Source organism: Trichinella spiralis (genome assembly GCF_000181795.1).
Source record: "Trichinella spiralis strain ISS 195 chromosome Unknown Scfld6, whole genome shotgun sequence".
NCBI lineage: Eukaryota > Metazoa > Nematoda > Enoplea > Trichinellida > Trichinellidae > Trichinella > Trichinella spiralis.
This window is the reverse complement of record NW_003526945.1, coordinates 2,862,693-2,878,930: the sequence shown is the minus strand read 5'-3', so window position 1 is coordinate 2,878,930 and position 16,238 is coordinate 2,862,693. Positions and strand designations below refer to the sequence as shown.

The 16,238-nt window shown below is 30.7% G+C and overlaps 3 protein-coding genes across 3 annotated transcripts; 1 reads left to right on the top strand and 2 right to left on the bottom strand.

Moving 5' to 3' along the window:
- Window positions 1-712: 712 nt before the first annotated feature.
- Window positions 713-4,885, bottom strand: Tsp_10709 (putative UBA/TS-N domain protein). The gene is made up of 12 exons (XM_003373674.1): window positions 4,877-4,885; window positions 4,109-4,261; window positions 4,012-4,047; window positions 3,111-3,331; window positions 2,936-2,981; window positions 2,538-2,582; window positions 1,825-2,108; window positions 1,523-1,764; window positions 1,316-1,446; window positions 987-1,244; window positions 888-896; window positions 713-844 (listed from the first exon to the last, which is right to left on the bottom strand). The coding sequence occupies exons 1-12, from the start codon at window positions 4,883-4,885 to the stop codon at window positions 713-715; spliced, it is 1,566 nt and encodes a 521-aa protein (XP_003373722.1).
- Window positions 4,886-6,123: 1,238 nt separating this feature from the next.
- Tsp_10710 (TIMELESS-interacting protein) lies at window positions 6,124-8,816 on the bottom strand. The gene is made up of 7 exons (XM_003373673.1): window positions 8,795-8,816; window positions 7,432-7,569; window positions 7,249-7,376; window positions 6,939-7,061; window positions 6,689-6,868; window positions 6,432-6,522; window positions 6,124-6,239 (listed from the first exon to the last, which is right to left on the bottom strand). Exons 1-7 carry the CDS (start codon window positions 8,814-8,816, stop codon window positions 6,124-6,126), a joined length of 798 nt encoding a protein of 265 aa, XP_003373721.1.
- A 199-nt stretch (window positions 8,817-9,015) lies between these two features.
- Window positions 9,016-9,849, top strand: Tsp_10711 (IQ domain-containing protein J). Its single transcript, XM_003373672.1, has 2 exons — window positions 9,016-9,059; window positions 9,423-9,849. Exons 1-2 carry the CDS (start codon window positions 9,016-9,018, stop codon window positions 9,847-9,849), a joined length of 471 nt encoding a protein of 156 aa, XP_003373720.1.
- Window positions 9,850-16,238: the final 6,389 nt, after the last annotated feature.

Sequence of the window (16,238 nt, the reverse complement as noted above, 5' to 3'; positions counted from 1 at the left end):
ATTTCTTACCTTAATTCTGCTTGTAAAATCCTCCTCCTCTTTAATCCTCATCAGGTTGTTTGTTGGAATTATTCGTTCAACAACCGAAAAAACTTTTCACCAAATATATACATACAACAAAACAGTTGAGATTATACATATACATATACATATATATATATATATATATCTTTAATCAGTGTCCAGTCATCACTGCTGCCTTAAATATTCCAATAGAAAAAGCGAACATTCTCGCATTCAGTCGAACAGCAAATTTTTCAGTATCCGGCATAATATTAATAATAAATAATAGGTATGTAAATATTGACAGATAGTTTTATCTATACGTGCAAATTGAAAATTCTTGTTATTTTCCAATTAAATTAAATTAAATCAAACAAAAGCTGACTCATCATGCCTTCACCGGCTCCACAAGTGGAAAGGTTTTCCATCCTCCCATTTCTATTACCGTTACAATTGGGCAGGAGGAAATAATGTTCAAAAAGCCAAACCCTGTCGATATTAATCAAATTTCAGCTCTAAATTATATAAACCTGCTGAAAAAAGCATTTACATATTAATTAAACGACGCATTTTAACCGAACAGTTTTAGCACTATAAAGTTGAAATTAAAAAAAAGCACGGTGATGCACAGTTCGTTAAAAATAAAAGTAAAAAAAATTTTTAAAGACTTTTCTCAATCACACTGCCAAACACTTGTTAAATCAGCTGTTCATAGACGTGACGGGAATTCGCCATCTTCTTCCAATGACTGAAGCAAAAAATTTGCTGCCAAAGCTTCGTTCTTGTCACAAGCAAAGTATGCTTCAATAACTTGACTTTCAGAAAAGCCCATCGCTACTAACTGAAAAATAATCAATAAATAAAAATAAAAACAACGACATAACTGCCTGACACTGTAATATACATATATATATATATATATATATATATATATATATATATATATATATATATATGCAATTCAAAATTGACGCTCAACTTACGCGATCAACAGCATCCCGCTCTTCTGCAGTCAAATGAATTCGAAAGATCCTTGTTCCAGAAGAAGTTGACTGTTCTTGCTGCTGATGTTGTTGCTGTTGCTGCTGTCGTCGTCGTTGTTGTTGTGGTTGTTGTTGTTGTTGCTGCTGCTGCTGCTGCGGCTGCTGTTGCTGTTTCTGAACTTCCTGCTTCATCGGTTCATTTTGATCGACACGTTCATTCAACAGCTGCACAAAAGCTTCTTGATTTTCTTGAATCAGCTAAAATTTAACATCAATAAACAATAATCGTAAACTTACAATAATGGGGAAAATGAGAAAAAAATTCAAACTCTTGTAATATTTGGATTCGCGCGCTCAATTTCCATAATCACATCGTGCAGCATTGTTGGGTCTCGCTGAACAACCAATCGAAGTTGCTTAATAGCTGGATTATGTCTCAGTTGTGCAATCCCATCATACTCTGTATAAAAATCAAAAAATAAAAATAATCATCACATTTGACAAAACATTTAAATACAAGTAATGCTGTAACGTACCTGGTTCGTTTCCTCCGTCTTGCCCTACAGTTCGAGACTGTGCAATTTCATTATCAATTCTCTCTTTCAATCGTATCAAATCGACCCCACTTGTCAAATAATCAATTGCCACATCCGGATTGTTGTATGCCATCTTCAATGCTACCACCACACTGCTTTTTCTGAAACCCATCATGCACAGTTCATTTACCAGATTGTCGTCAAGCTGCAATTCCATGGTCTCATGACGATCATTTGCCGTCCTAAAATGTCTTAACGTTCAATATCAGCATCCAAGATCGATCAAGCAACAAGGAACTCACACTGTATTTGAAGAAGCTCCCGCAGTGTTAGCCGCTTGAACTGCCTTACGTTGTATGGATTTTGCTTCAGTACTGGGCTGTGATTGTTTTTCGCCTCCAGAATCCTTATTCAAATCAATTTTCGCTTCAGAAGCACGTTCCACTTGCTTAATTTCATTCTTCACCACTGAATCAGCACATTTCGCTTGCTTAGTTTCTTTCTTCACAACTGGATCGACACATTTCTCTTGTTTGGTCTTATTCTGAACGAGTGGTTCTTCACGTTTCTCCTTTTTAGTAGTATCCTGTAAAAGAAAGCCCAACAATCAAGTATCTTCAAGGTCGATTAGAAATAATGCTTAATTTTTCTCTTTCTCCCCACAATGTACAGCTGTATAACTGATTTCAGAAAGAAACTAATACACATACTAAAACTTAATGAACACAAGCTACATTCAACAGAACAAATGAAATTTAACGGCAGTGCTCGAAAATGCAGTACTTTCTAGATGTTACAGAACTTCAAAATCATTCAATCACTAATTAATTTTCACAATTACTGTGCTGAATGCAGCAGCTTATATTCCTGAAGATGCGGTACTGTACTGCACTGTATGTGCCCAAAACACTGTTCAGATTAAAATGTCGCCTAGCATTCAAGTGAAAAAGTTACAAAAACATTTAAAAGTTATAAAAAATATTATTAAACAAAATTTTCAGAGAAATGAAATTACCTTCACATCATTCTTCTTAGTTTCAGCAGGAGTGCTTTTCTTGGGCTAAACAAAATTCATACACATTAAAAAATAAAATATATTAACAAAATCTGTATTTTCAATACAGTTAAATAAAAAATTGCACAATTTACACATGTAGAAATAGTACGTCAAGGAAAACAACACTTTACTATATAAGTGCTTTATTAAACCTTAAAAATCATTATCTTACTATACAAATCTTTACTATACTATACTATACTATACATCAATAATCATTAGTTTCAATATCAATCGCTTAAAAAAATGAAATGAATGTTACTCTGTCATATGTAGATTATATAATCAATTACAGCTTAAAATATTACATATATGACTGTGCATTCAAGCACAGCTAGTAATCAATTTTCAATTACGTCGAAATCGTTAACATCGCCTAACAGAAATGAACCTTTTTTAAAACTAAAAAAATCTTGAAAAATTAAGAATAAAAGTTTACAAGAAAACTAAATTAAGATACCAAAAACTTAAAGCAATAAATTAAAAAAATTATTAAAATAATTTATTTAACTGCGTTTAACCTTCAAATACTGAAAAGTATCACGAACGCTTTGGGGTTTAATTATAACCAATGAAATCAAACATACCGATGGAGGTTTTACCACAACTACAATGAATTTCTTCGGGTCAAAGTTGACATCTTTCACTGTCTGCTCATCACTTAAAACTCTGCCAGCATGTATTAATGTTTGAAGATCACTAGCATAGCGGGCACCTCTTGTTTTCTCTATTTTCTGCTTCAGTTCTCTGACCTTAAAGTAAATTTCGTCATTTATTTACCTTCTAATTCAAAATAAATAAAATGAAATAAAGTCAACAATTCCGAAATAATTTCAAAAACATTAAAAATGGCAAACTTTAATACGAGCTATAAAACTGAAAATGAAATAGGATGCATTTGACAAACCATTTGACATTTATCAAACAGAAAATACTTTGTATTTAACTTATTCGAAAAAATCTTAAAATTTCACCACCATATAAACAATAATGATTAAAAAAATTTTCCTATCACACTTCCATGAATACTGTCGAAAGTACAACTATTAATAAACACCAATAAATTCTAAAAAATGCTGCTTATATTATACGACATATTTACCACATATATGCGCAGCACGAAATATTACAGCAGAAAAAAGCTCAACATTTCACGTTTTAGTATAAATGGTAAAAAAATTTATAACAAAGAATAAAAACTGAAACTACACCAACAACAAAAATATAAAATACCACAAAGTCAAAGAGAAAATCAAAAGCTGTAATTTTCCGTTAAATAAGGTTCTATAAAGAAAACAGTTATACTCGCCCTATTTAGCAGCTCATTTAACGAGTGCAACAACGCTACGATACAACAGATACGTACAATAAATATTAAAAATGAGATTTATAAGTACAGAGAGAATTTGAAATATGTAAAATACAGAATAACCACGCGCAGAAAAACTACCCACGTTTTAAATGGCAACTAAAATTCTCAATGAAGAAGCATTTACGCGTACAACTCTGTGGCAAAAAATTAAGCATACCGTTTGATTTTCGTTCATTTCCAGCTCAAAAGATTCGTTTGTAATAGTCTTAAACGTCAACAACATAGTGAAAGCTACCAGTGAACAAGTGATCCACAGAAAGCGACACAATGACGAATGTGAAGAATCGCTCAGATACAGTAAGCCAAGCAACTTAAATATTATATTTGGTACTGATCTACTAAACTAATACTACATTACAGTTCATTTTACATAGAAATTTAATAAAAATACTGATTTCATTATTTTTTATAAAAAATATTTAAACAAATAGATATCTTTAAAGTGTTTAACAGCTTTTAGCACATGACTATTTTTTCATCTTCATGCGATAAAATTTTGCCAAGAAACGTAAAGCAGTATTTAATAATTAATTAAAAATGATTAAAAATTGAAATAATTTTGAAATTCCAATTAATTTACGTCCAGTTTTGCATTATAATTCTTAAACTAGTTTCACACATACAGTAGTACAGTGGAAACAAAAGTTATTGTACGTTGATAATATTTTTGGCTTTTTGCACAAATTTAAGTGTCAAAATTCAAGCATAGCTTTTTTTTGTGCAATTCCACGAATTAACGTTGTTTTAACTTAAAACTGTCCTCAATTAATCTTAGTAAAATCCAGACTTTTCTCTAATCGTAATTTGATCATGCAGAATGCAAAGCAATCGTGTTTTGTTGTATTCTCTAAACACTTTTCATTGTTAATCATCATGGCAAATGACAATATTGTCAAATGCACTATATTTGTATTCCGAAACTTACATTGGGCATTAATAATTCAAATACAGGAAGACGTAATTAACTCTATCTTTCAACAAATAGAAAAAGTCTATGTGCGCAAATAATGAGTAATTAGCATTTACTCGTTTCATTAAAAAAATAAAAGTTAAACTAATACAGTAACATGCCATTGGTATTATAACGTAAAGGATTGGGCATTTTCAAGATGAAAAAAAAACTAATAAATCCGCATTTCGTAGCTGTTTACATTTTGTAGTTGGAGAACATAATTTTCGCTGAAAATACGGTAATTGAAATGATAAAACATTCGACAGAAATAAAATTAGTTCACCTATGACTAGCTGAACTCTGGTAAAACAACAGATAGCTGACGTTGATTTATTAGTTCGTATTTATTCAAATCTTGCATTATCTAAATCAGTGGTTTTCAAAGTGTGGGTCACGACCCATTTGTGGGTCATTAGCAGATTTTGTGTGGCTCGCCTAAAGTATTAAAGTACGGGAGTTGTCTTTATGTTCTTTAGAAAAGTTTTACACATCGAAAATTGTTGGGTGAAAAATTAAACTTTGATTCAGCGTTGATGACCTGAGAATCATTATTTCTGTCCGGTTTCCCACAGCACACAGATGTTGTCGGTACTGGCATATGCACAAATGCAGATGGATAATTAATCGATTTGTCTGAAGATTCTTCATTTAAAAGCAATTTTGATCGTAAATAATAATTTCAATAATTTAAATAATAGTTTTGGCTATCGGTTTAAAAGACATATCCAACTGTTTCTACCGCAACATTAAAAATGTTGCTCAGCAATGATTGAAATTAAAAGTAAATTTCGAAGTAAGTTACAATTATCCAACATCTTGCGTCTCAAACTAATACGTGTTAGTGTGGACGTCGAAGAAGTCATCAGTGAAAACAGAAAACAAGCCCACTGTTCGCATACATCTTATTGTGCATTTAACTAATAAACTTATACATTATAATTAGGTTTATTTATTAAAAAATTTTGAACTATTAAACTAATATTTTTTGTTAAATCCCCTTGTCTCTTAAAGTATGCATTGTAAATCGGTGGGTGGCGAAAAATTTTCCGTCAATTTACGTTAAAGTTCGAGAACCTCTGATTTAAATCATCCCACTTCATGCCCGCGATGACGATAGTGTAAAACTTATACAGCCAAGTAAGTACACAGACAGCACTTAGAGCAGCAAAATTTCATAACAAAAAATAATATCAAATGTGGGCAAAGAGAAATGAATAATTTTAGTCAGAATCCAGTTCTGCCATAATTTCAGCTTCGGTAAGCATTTCTCCTCCAGAAATATTGACCGGTTGAACATTATGATCGGAATTTCCTGCGGCATCGTGAGCAATTTCGCCTGTTGAGTGAAATTTCGAAAGATCACAAACGCAGAAAAGCTCAACAAACAGAAATTGCTAAATTACACTTATCAGAATTTGTCTTTTCTTCTGACATCACCCTCTTGTCAACAAAATCAACTATAAGAGCAAAGACAATTTATAACGTTCATGAATTGATATAAAATTATCTATAAAATAGCATTATTTACCGCTTTTCACAAATTGGACCTGCTTCTGTTCACGCAACTGCTTTGCACGAAGTCGATTGGCTTCGATTCGAGCTAGCTGTTCTTCCGTCAGCTGAAACATTGATCAAAATTTGCAAATTGCAAATTAATTCATTAAATAATACTTTTATCAAAAAGCAGAATAAATTTACTGGCACGATGAAGCAAGCAACATGAAGCTGCTTCATCAAGAATTGAATTGAATCAATTGAACAATAAATTACATAAAAAAGAATTACTTGCGTTTGTTCTGTTTTTTCCACTTCGTTTTTCGCGTTGGAAAGATCGTTGTAATTATTGCTCTTATTGGCATCCATAAAAAATAAATCCTTCAAACTTAATTCTTCATTTTCCGCTTCTCCTTCGCTACTGTCGCTGCCATGGCGAAATGCATCTTCACGACACTTTGCGAGAAATGTCTGCAAAAAAAGAACAGTTTTAAAATTAAAATTCACTTAAAAAACAACAAATATTTTAAATCAACCAAACCTGTACGGTTTTTTTATGCCCTAACTTTTCCAAACGTTCCAACACATCATCGAATCTTAAGCTCGGATAAAGTTGATGTGCCCACAACTCCATTTTATGCATCACTGCATTCAAATTGGAAAACTGTAAAAATTATGAAAATAACTTTTAAAAAAACAAATTGAACAATGATGTTTCCTAACTTCGTCTTTGCCAACATTTAGATTGAAGTTTGAATAAAGTGTTGCAAGAGCAGGCAAGCCGGATGGTCCAGTTAATCTGAACATGTGTTGAACAAAACCACTATACTACTCGATGATCGATGACTAACAAACCTAGCTTCATTCAACTTCACATGCGGTACAGTTGTTCTTCGCCTGGTTGTAAGCGCATGCGATTCGTCGAACAATTTTGATATCTTGCTTTCATTAGCATCATCGCTTTTCTCACCCTTGTCGCCTGATCAATACTCAGATCAGCACACAATTTGAAAAATGCAAAAATTCAAATCTACCTTTTTTGGACAAAATGTTCCGTTTTATTTTTCCAATATCCTCTTCTTCTGAGTTATTATCAAGTTCTTCATATTCGTATGGAAGCAAATCAGAATTATTATCTTCCATGATAATGCAAAACCCTTTCAAACCGCAGTCTGAAAGAAAACTTTTTTCAACCTTGATTTCGTACAAATTACTGTATCTTTCGGAAAATCACGATGCTAAAATGAAAAAGTCTAATTGCGATACCAAATTGAGGAATTGCGCATTTTAAATTTAAAAATAATTTTAATTCTTTTTTCACACAAAATATGTTTTATCAAATAATATAAATATTTATTAAAATAAAGGCTGACAAAATCTTTACAATCAAAAAACAGACAGTATTCTAGTGAATTGTCCACTCGTTTGTGGTTTTCTTTTTTTTGCATATTTTAGCAGAACAGAAGCTGTACTATTAAAAATTTAATTTTAATATTTGTTAAAAATGTTATATTTATTCAAAAGATTCAGATGGAAATTCAAAAATAAATCTAAATTTTCTTCTTTGTTTTTTTATCTCAAATTTACTGTATTTAGTTGTGCGAATTGTTTGAATTGTTTTCAAACGTTTTGATATGTCTTATTAATACTTTATGATGATAATTTTATCGCAAAACAGCCTTACGTGTATTTAATAGCAGCTGCCATTGATTCAATCGTCTGAAGTAGAACTTGCATCATTTTCATTTTAATTGGACAGTATTATAAAATGACAATTTAAGAATAATGTGTTTCATTTTTGAAGAAAAAATTATTAATATATAATAATTAATTTTTATTATCCAGTAATGAGAACTTAAATATTGCAAGTTATCAATGTCTTTGTCAATTAATGCCAATTACAAAAGGAATAATAACAAACATGCTGCATGATGTTAAGAAGTAATAAAATATTGCTAGTAATGTAAAATTAATTTCATATTATTTCAGTTCAACAGATTTATCAATTTTATATTCAAATAATATGTCAAATGGATATTTCAATTTTGTCCCATTTTCCTTTTAAGCCGTCACGATTTACGGAAGCGTAGATGAGTTTTGTGATTTTAACAAAAACTCTTTTCACAGTGAATCTAAATAAATGATCACATTCCTCAGTTCTATATGATGCAAAATAAAATAACAAACCGTAAAGAGACATTACTACAAAATGTTCGTAATAAGTGTAAATTAGACGGACAAGTTACATTTTAAAATCATACAACGGTACTGTGTTTTTTTCACTAATCTACTTGACGCAGAAAGTGTTAAAATAAATTTTTAAAATGAACATGAAAAACATTTTTTGAATTATGACCAGTATTATCATAGATGAATTACCGATTTGAAATAATTTACCAGTTTGTCTTCGAAAATACATTCAAACTAACAAACCTGAAAAATAAAGTTTTATTACATATTTTGAGTTCCATTTGAAAATTATTGATCGTAAATGATTAAGTGTTGGGAATTATCACTGTGTAAAAATTTCACTTAGATGCGCAACTACGTATTATATTTTAAGTACAGTTATAAAAAAAATTGCATAGAAAAGAAAAATTTTGCAGTTTCATTTTCAGATGATTATTAAAATTGCACATTGTTTCATTACATTTGCAATTCGGTAAATAAATATTGTTTTTCTCAAGCTGATACGGTAGAAGAACACCACTGTTCTCTTAGATTCACCAAGTTCAAAGCATAATTTTATAATTATAGTAGCAGTCAGTTGATAGCTACTTACGCAATTACACAGCAGTACTGATTATATTAAGCAGATAATAGAAAAGTCGTTTTGCAAAAAGAGGAGCGCAAAAATTTTAATTAATTCGAATAATGTGCAGTGGAAAGTAGTAAAAAGAAAAATTTTAAACAGAAAAAGATAAGTTTTACTTTGCAATTTTATGGCAAGAATAAAAACTGTACTTATATATAAATATCTAATTGATAACAAGTCATAAGCATTTACAAGGAGAATCATTGGCAGCATTATTTATTGGCAGTCGAAGTTCAACATCGCTAACAAGCTGAGACGACTACGCCTCACTATGGCCGTCCAGGTTGTTAGTTACCTGCTGTTGATGAATATCATCTTGCAGCAAACAGTTTTCTATTCTTACATGAAAGATGAACAGCTTGATATGGATGTGGAGAAAATTTTACAAAATTTCCCAACCAGACTTGGTCGCATTAAAAGTTACGGTAAAAGACCATGGCCGTTGATTAAGCAAGATTCCATTGGTAAAAGACAAAGCAGCAGCCACTTAGGTGACAATCTTCTTCATTCGGTCAGCTTACTGGATCATATGATGAAATGGGAACGAACAACTCGTCAATTGGAAAGAATGCGCTCCGATGATGGACCATTTCGATTCAGTTTTACACCGAATCCACCATTTAATGATAATCAGTAACTACTTTCTCTTGTCTGTCTTTCCTCTTTCTAGCAGCAGTATAAATCATTTGCTTTTATTAATAAATGATGAAAATTATTTCTCCACCAATATAAAACAATGGAATTCAATTTTTACGGATCTATTATGATCAGACTTTTTTATTAAAATAAAATCATGTAATAATAATTTTGAATTTGCTTGTTATCATCTTATGCAAAGTTGATTTGTTTTTTTACTGTTTTGAATGATATTATGTTGAAAATTATTTCCTTTATTCATGCAATATGGCTGGCAGTCTATGAAAGAGGTATATTTTGTAATGACTCTGCAATTTTTACTCTGTATGCAATAAAAATTAATTTCTAATACACACAGCAGACTAACAGTGGAAGGCGATTGAAAAATTATTTGTTTTAATAAAATTATTTTAGCATGATTATAAAACTGATGATGAAGAATATGAAAACCAAATCGCATAAAATTAGCATTGCAAATGTGATTGCTCAGTCATTATATACATTTAAATATGTGCTAAATTTTGAATAAATTCTATGAAAGAAATTAAAATTTTGCATAAATAGCTCTCCCTGAGCTCTTCTTATAATATTTGTCAGTCTTATTGCAGTTTATAATTTTTCTATTTCCAACTTGATGCTGTGAAGCATAGTTTTCTGCCTACTTACACTATGTTTTTTCATTAATGAAGTAGTCGCAAATACATAGCATTCCTTGGGCTCTTATTAAAGCTAATTTCATTATTATCTGCTAAAAATGAATACTGAATAAAATGTTTTTTACATACAGCTCATGTTAATCAATCAAAGTGCAGAGCATTTATAAAGATGCATCAGGATTAACAAATCAAACTAACTGTTTGTTGTCATCTGACCGTTTCCTGTTGCATGGCAAAATGCTTTTCAGTTATTTGATCGAGAAATAACGATGAACAAACAAGCATAATGGATAAGCAGAGAAACCTTAGATTATTGTCCAATAATCAGAAATTGAAATTATCAGAAGGAAGAAGAATCGTTTGATTTGAAAATTGCAATTCAATATTTAATTATTTGAATTTTCTAATCATGTACCTGAAAACAAAAAGTGGTCGATCAGAGCAGACGCACATATTAGTAAAAATGCAAAAGATGCATGCAATGCAATATTCAAACTTACATACATGCTCTTTGTCCTTTTCCCACTTTTACTCATAGTTTATCGCCTAAGCACTCCAATTAATCAAGAACACATGACACAAGAAGAAAATTGTTTATCCTTTCAATAATTTTTGACTTTACAAAGCATGCTAATGGGAAAAAATTTCCATTTTCAAATAATATGCAAAAGATTAAAGAGTCATTTAAAGATGTTATAAAATCGTAAGATTTTCATGATGAAAATTTCAAGAAAATTTAATTTTATAAATAACTAATAACTGACATAAACGATGCTTGCAAACATTCAAGCACGGTTATCAAAAGTGGTTCATTACCCATAACTGGACGAATTAAAATTTCAGTAAACAGAACAACCAACGAAGACATACTTTATAACGCAAGTGATTCATTGCAGATAATTTTAATTAAACTTAATCTAAACAGTGCAATGAAATATGAATGTTCTGTGATAAATCTTAGAACGTCAACCCATTCATGCGTAGCGAATCTCTAATCGGTCGGTGCAAATTAATTTAATAATATGCAAATAAATGAGAAAAACAGCTAGGAGATGTTCAGTAATATGACAAGACCAAGATGTTTAGAATTTAGCAAAATGAACAATAATTTGCCAAAGTTTATCGCAAAATTAAAGCTAATTCAGGTTAAAATTTTTTTCTCTTACAGATTAAGTTCATTAATCATAGGACTGTTTTAATTAAAGCGTGCAGTTGAATAATATATTAAAATTCATAAATTGTTCAATGTTGCTTCTTCTGATTTCCTCCTTATTTATTATTTCGTGAACATTTTGTAAATTTGTTTTAGGATGTAAAACAGTGTTCACAGGTGCTTTAATATTATGCTTTATTCAGTTGCATTGAAACTTTAAATATATAGAATTTTAATTTGCAAATAAATAGTTTTCAGTTAAAAATACAGTAATACATAACTGCTGAACCAAATTATTTAATAGTTACAAATTTGTATTAATAAAAAAGCACAAAGTGTACAAAGTATTCAAATAGCATTTTTCACCATTTGTGATATAGTAATTTTGTAATTTGCTTAATACAGCTTATTTTTTTACATTTATTACAGACTGCTTTATTATCTTTCTGTAAAGCATCTTCATGACATCTGAACGAGGAAATAAATGCTTTTAATTATGGAAAGATATTGGTTTTCAATTAAAAAAGACTATTTATAAAAATTACAATATATTATATGATATTATACGTTAATATTTGATGTTTTCATAATGGCTTAATTTTAATACTTGCATTCACTTCACTTTTTCTATAAATACACTGATTATTAAACACTTATTAGCATAACAACCAGTTTGAAATTTTAATAATTTAACTTTTTTCACACTAAGATGCAATAATTTTTTTATATAATAGTAATCTTTTGATAGATTTAACAATGGATGGAATCAGTTTTCCTAATTTCCAAGCAGCTGCCCATAAATACCAAATTCACTTCCTTCTTCACTTAACATCTCGCTATAAAACAGCGATCCATTAGACTTCAAAGTTTCCTAAGTAGAAGCTACACTAGTCTGGTAACTTCAAAAAGTTCATAACAAGTGAGAAGAAGATTTTTTTCAAGCTTGACAAATGTGTTGGATGTAATGACAAAGATTCAGCGGATACTATTAGTGAATAATTCCAACGTCACACATTGTTGCAAATGTTGCAACAGAACAAAAAACATGCCGCAATGCAAAAAATTAAACGTTGTAATTGCATCTTTTAAAATCTATTAGCTTTTAACAAAAGTTTCAAATTAATATTTTTTCCAAACGTGATAACGTGAAATGCTTTCTAACTTTTACAAATTTATTACACGACTGCTGCATTCTGCGGTACAATTGTAATTATTATTTTACTGCATGTCTCAAGATAATTCATATTAGATATGAAGTTAAGTCAGTATATTTCGAAAAATAAATTGCCTGTGTCTAAAAACAATGCTTTTTATAACAAAACATTATTTTAAACTGTTTGATGATTTAAAGAAAGTGTTTATTACTAATAAATTAAAGTACAAAAAATTGTGTTCCTTGTCATATTTGTTGCATTAATTCGTGTTTTACAACAAATAAAACAGTACATTTAGCAATAAAAGCTGAAAAATTAACCCAAAGTCATCACTGATATTGCCTAGCGGTAGAAGAAAAGCAGAACGTCGATTTGATCAGTAATGAAATCTTTCAATTAATGCTAAACCATGTTTATTTATTTTTCAAATATTTACAACTGAAATTGCAAAATGTCAAAAGCAAAATAATTTTTCAAGCATACACCAAAATACATACAGCTGTCAAATTTATTGGTATTATTCATGCTTATAATGAACCATAATTGTCAGTTGAACACTGAAAGTGCATGCTCAAGCTTCAATTTTCTAAGCTTTTCCGGTTCAAAAATTCAAAAATTCAATTTCAGTAAATTGTCAAAATTTGCATAAATAATTGATTTATTCCACAAATAATAGTTATTTTCAATATTTACAGCCTAGTTGTCCATGATTTTAGCTCATTTGATATTTTGGAAAATGATTGATTTTGAACACTTCATCTTTTATAATAAAATCAAAGAATAATAGTTTATGGTTAAAATTTTAAAATTCAAAAGAATAAGTAAAAAGTGCCATTATCATTTTTAACATGGTTGAAGAGGTAGGTTTAATCAAAAGTTCACCGTGAAATATTCAAATTAGATAAAACTTAACCAGCGTTCCTTGGTAAAATGTATAAATTTTTTGCTGGAAGAAAATTAAGTAGTCATGCTTTAATTATGGCAAAGCTTGTCGACATTGCTATCAGTCAATTAGCTAAGCTTGCACGTATTTGTCTAATGCTGAGCTAATGTTCGTAACGCCGCCTACAAATCAGTTCGTTGCAACTTCTTGTGTACTCATTCTGGCTAGGTGTGATTTTCAGAAGCTGTCGGCTGTTCATAAAAGAAACTGACGTTTGCAGTGCAGTCGGAAGCGCTTTTGATATTCGCTTACCATTTGCCATTTGATTTGGTTCCTTTATCATGAAAACTTCAAGTACAACATCTGTACAGCATTGCTAATTATTATACATTGATTAAATATAAGTTGATAAATTACATAAACGTGCCATGCTTGTTTCTTATACGCTTCTAGGTAAGTACTTTTTGGACCCAATTTTCATTATTTGAAAAGAGCACAATTAGCATAATAGTATACTTTCAATACTATTCATTTTCTCTCAACTGGATCATTGCTAATATGAACAAAGCCAATATGAAGGAAAATTATAATATGACACTTGAAATTATCATTTTTAACAGTAATAAAAATGTGTACAAATAAATACAAATGTATCTGCTGAATATTATTTTGCTCTGATGAAAGCAAGTATAATGGAATTATGATAATTTTAGAAAAGAATATGCCAAATGGCTGAGTTTACGACAGTAATGACAACTATTGTATGCTATTGCAACGAAATTTTGCAAGCTGTTTTCAAATAATGAATCTTCTCCATGTCGTCAAAAATAACTCAACTTAATTTTTGATCACTTACCCATTCATTAACAAAGTTCACAACAAATCATATCAGATAAGATGAAATGAACACTCCATTGCCACTGTGCAGAATAAAATTTCCAATAATACGAGCTTATTATTAGCATAAATTATAGAACAAAAACAGTCAAAAATGAAAAATTGTCAATGCCATATATATAAACCAAATGCTATTATCACAAATGTAATTAAGCTATTGTTTTCCTTACGAACAGTTGAGAATTTTTTATGAAAAGTTTTGGCATAATTTATTGCAACCCAATTCAGATAGCATTAGAAGATGTGCATATTTGATGTAACCAATTGTTCCAAACAAACACCTAATGCAGCGAATAATGCTGATGGGATGCGATGTACAACAAAATGAATTTTCAACAAAAGCAAAACTGCGAAAAACAGATTCTCAGTGCTATGAACAATATTAAATACAACTTTTGTAGCATTAATCAGATAATTATAAAACGTTAAAGTTATATTAATAATAATCTTTCATTTTCAATGTTCGGCATGTGAAAAGAGAATAAATTGCAATTGCTTTATTTTGACATATCGGTGACAAGTGAAAAATGAATTTTCATACTTCGAGTTCAAGCAATAATTTGAAATGATTGTATAATTAATTATTTAATAATTAAAATTTTCACTAATATCATGACTTGGGGAAAACAGAGTGTTTAGTTTACAATTAAAGTTTGTTTATATGCAAAATTATTGTTCTATAAAGCAGTACAAAAGGAAAATTGAATCACTTTCAGAATGAACAATTGTTTAACCTTCCATTCGTGTGTGTGTGTGTGTGTGTGTCAGTGTGGATTTGCATTTGTGAAGCGTGCTGTATTTGTATTATAAATTTGATGTAAGAAATTTCCACTTCGAACTTTTATCGACGAATATTCTATAAATAGCAGTGAACAATAGGCAGCTTCATTTTCTCGGTCGAAATTAAAGCTTCACTTCACGCGTGGCAAGATAATAAGAGCAAGACCGTTCAAAACGGACCGACGGCGCCGGTTGGACAATGCGCCTTTTCATTCATGCAATTTTGATTGAATACGGTTGGCCGAACGCGTAAAGAATGCCGTCAAGCATTAATGTTAAGCGGATTAATCTGCCCTTTCAACTATACCGCAGTGCTTTCTTTCTTATCAGTAAAGTATTTCATTACACACACACACACACACACGCATCACATGACATGAAATTGAAAAATTCAAAAATAATAATAACTTTTCTTTTATACCAAATTCTGTGCTCAATTGAATGCTATTGTGCAGTGGAAATATATTGAATATTTTTCTTTTTGTCTTTTGTAGTCGTCACGTTGACCACGGCGCCACCATTGGCTGAGCACCTGTCAACGTGATTTGTGCAATTTTCTCTACGGGATGCAAATCTTGTGTCCAGCAGAGGTGAAAAGCTGTTTGCACAGCAAGCTGATTCGACGACGACCACGTCCTCCTCCTCCTCCTCCTCTGAGAGAAAAAGAGAGACAAGAAGAAAAGACAAAGACAACGAGAAGCCCGGAATATGTCACAACTCTTTGACCTGTTTTGTTTCACAAGTGCATAGCTAAGATCTGGTCGGTTGCGATTGGTTCATTGGCTCTGATTTATCCCCTATTTCCCTAGGCATGCCGACCGACTCAGTCCTGCATCTCAAGCATGCTGCATCCATTGCTAAACATTT

Coding starts and splice junctions, on each gene's coding strand:
- Tsp_10709 (XM_003373674.1), bottom strand. Junction 2,109..2,537: donor CTAAGAAGAATGATGTGAAG/GTAATTTCATTT, acceptor TTTCTTTTACAG/GATACTACTAAAAAGGAGAA. Junction 1,245..1,315: donor CGAATCCAAATATTACAAGA/GTTTGAATTTTT, acceptor GTTAAATTTTAG/CTGATTCAAGAAAATCAAGA.
- Tsp_10710 (XM_003373673.1), bottom strand. CDS start 8,816: ATGTATTTTCGAAGACAAACTG. Junction 7,377..7,431: donor GAACATTTTGTCCAAAAAAG/GTAGATTTGAAT, acceptor AGTATTGATCAG/GCGACAAGGGTGAGAAAAGC. Junction 7,062..7,248: donor AGTTGAATGAAGCTAGGTTT/GTTAGTCATCGA, acceptor TAATTTTTACAG/TTTTCCAATTTGAATGCAGT.
- Tsp_10711 (XM_003373672.1), top strand. CDS start 9,016: ATGATTATTAAAATTGCACATTGTTTCATTACATTTGCAATTCG. Junction 9,060..9,422: donor TTCATTACATTTGCAATTCG/GTAAATAAATAT, acceptor AATCATTGGCAG/CATTATTTATTGGCAGTCGA.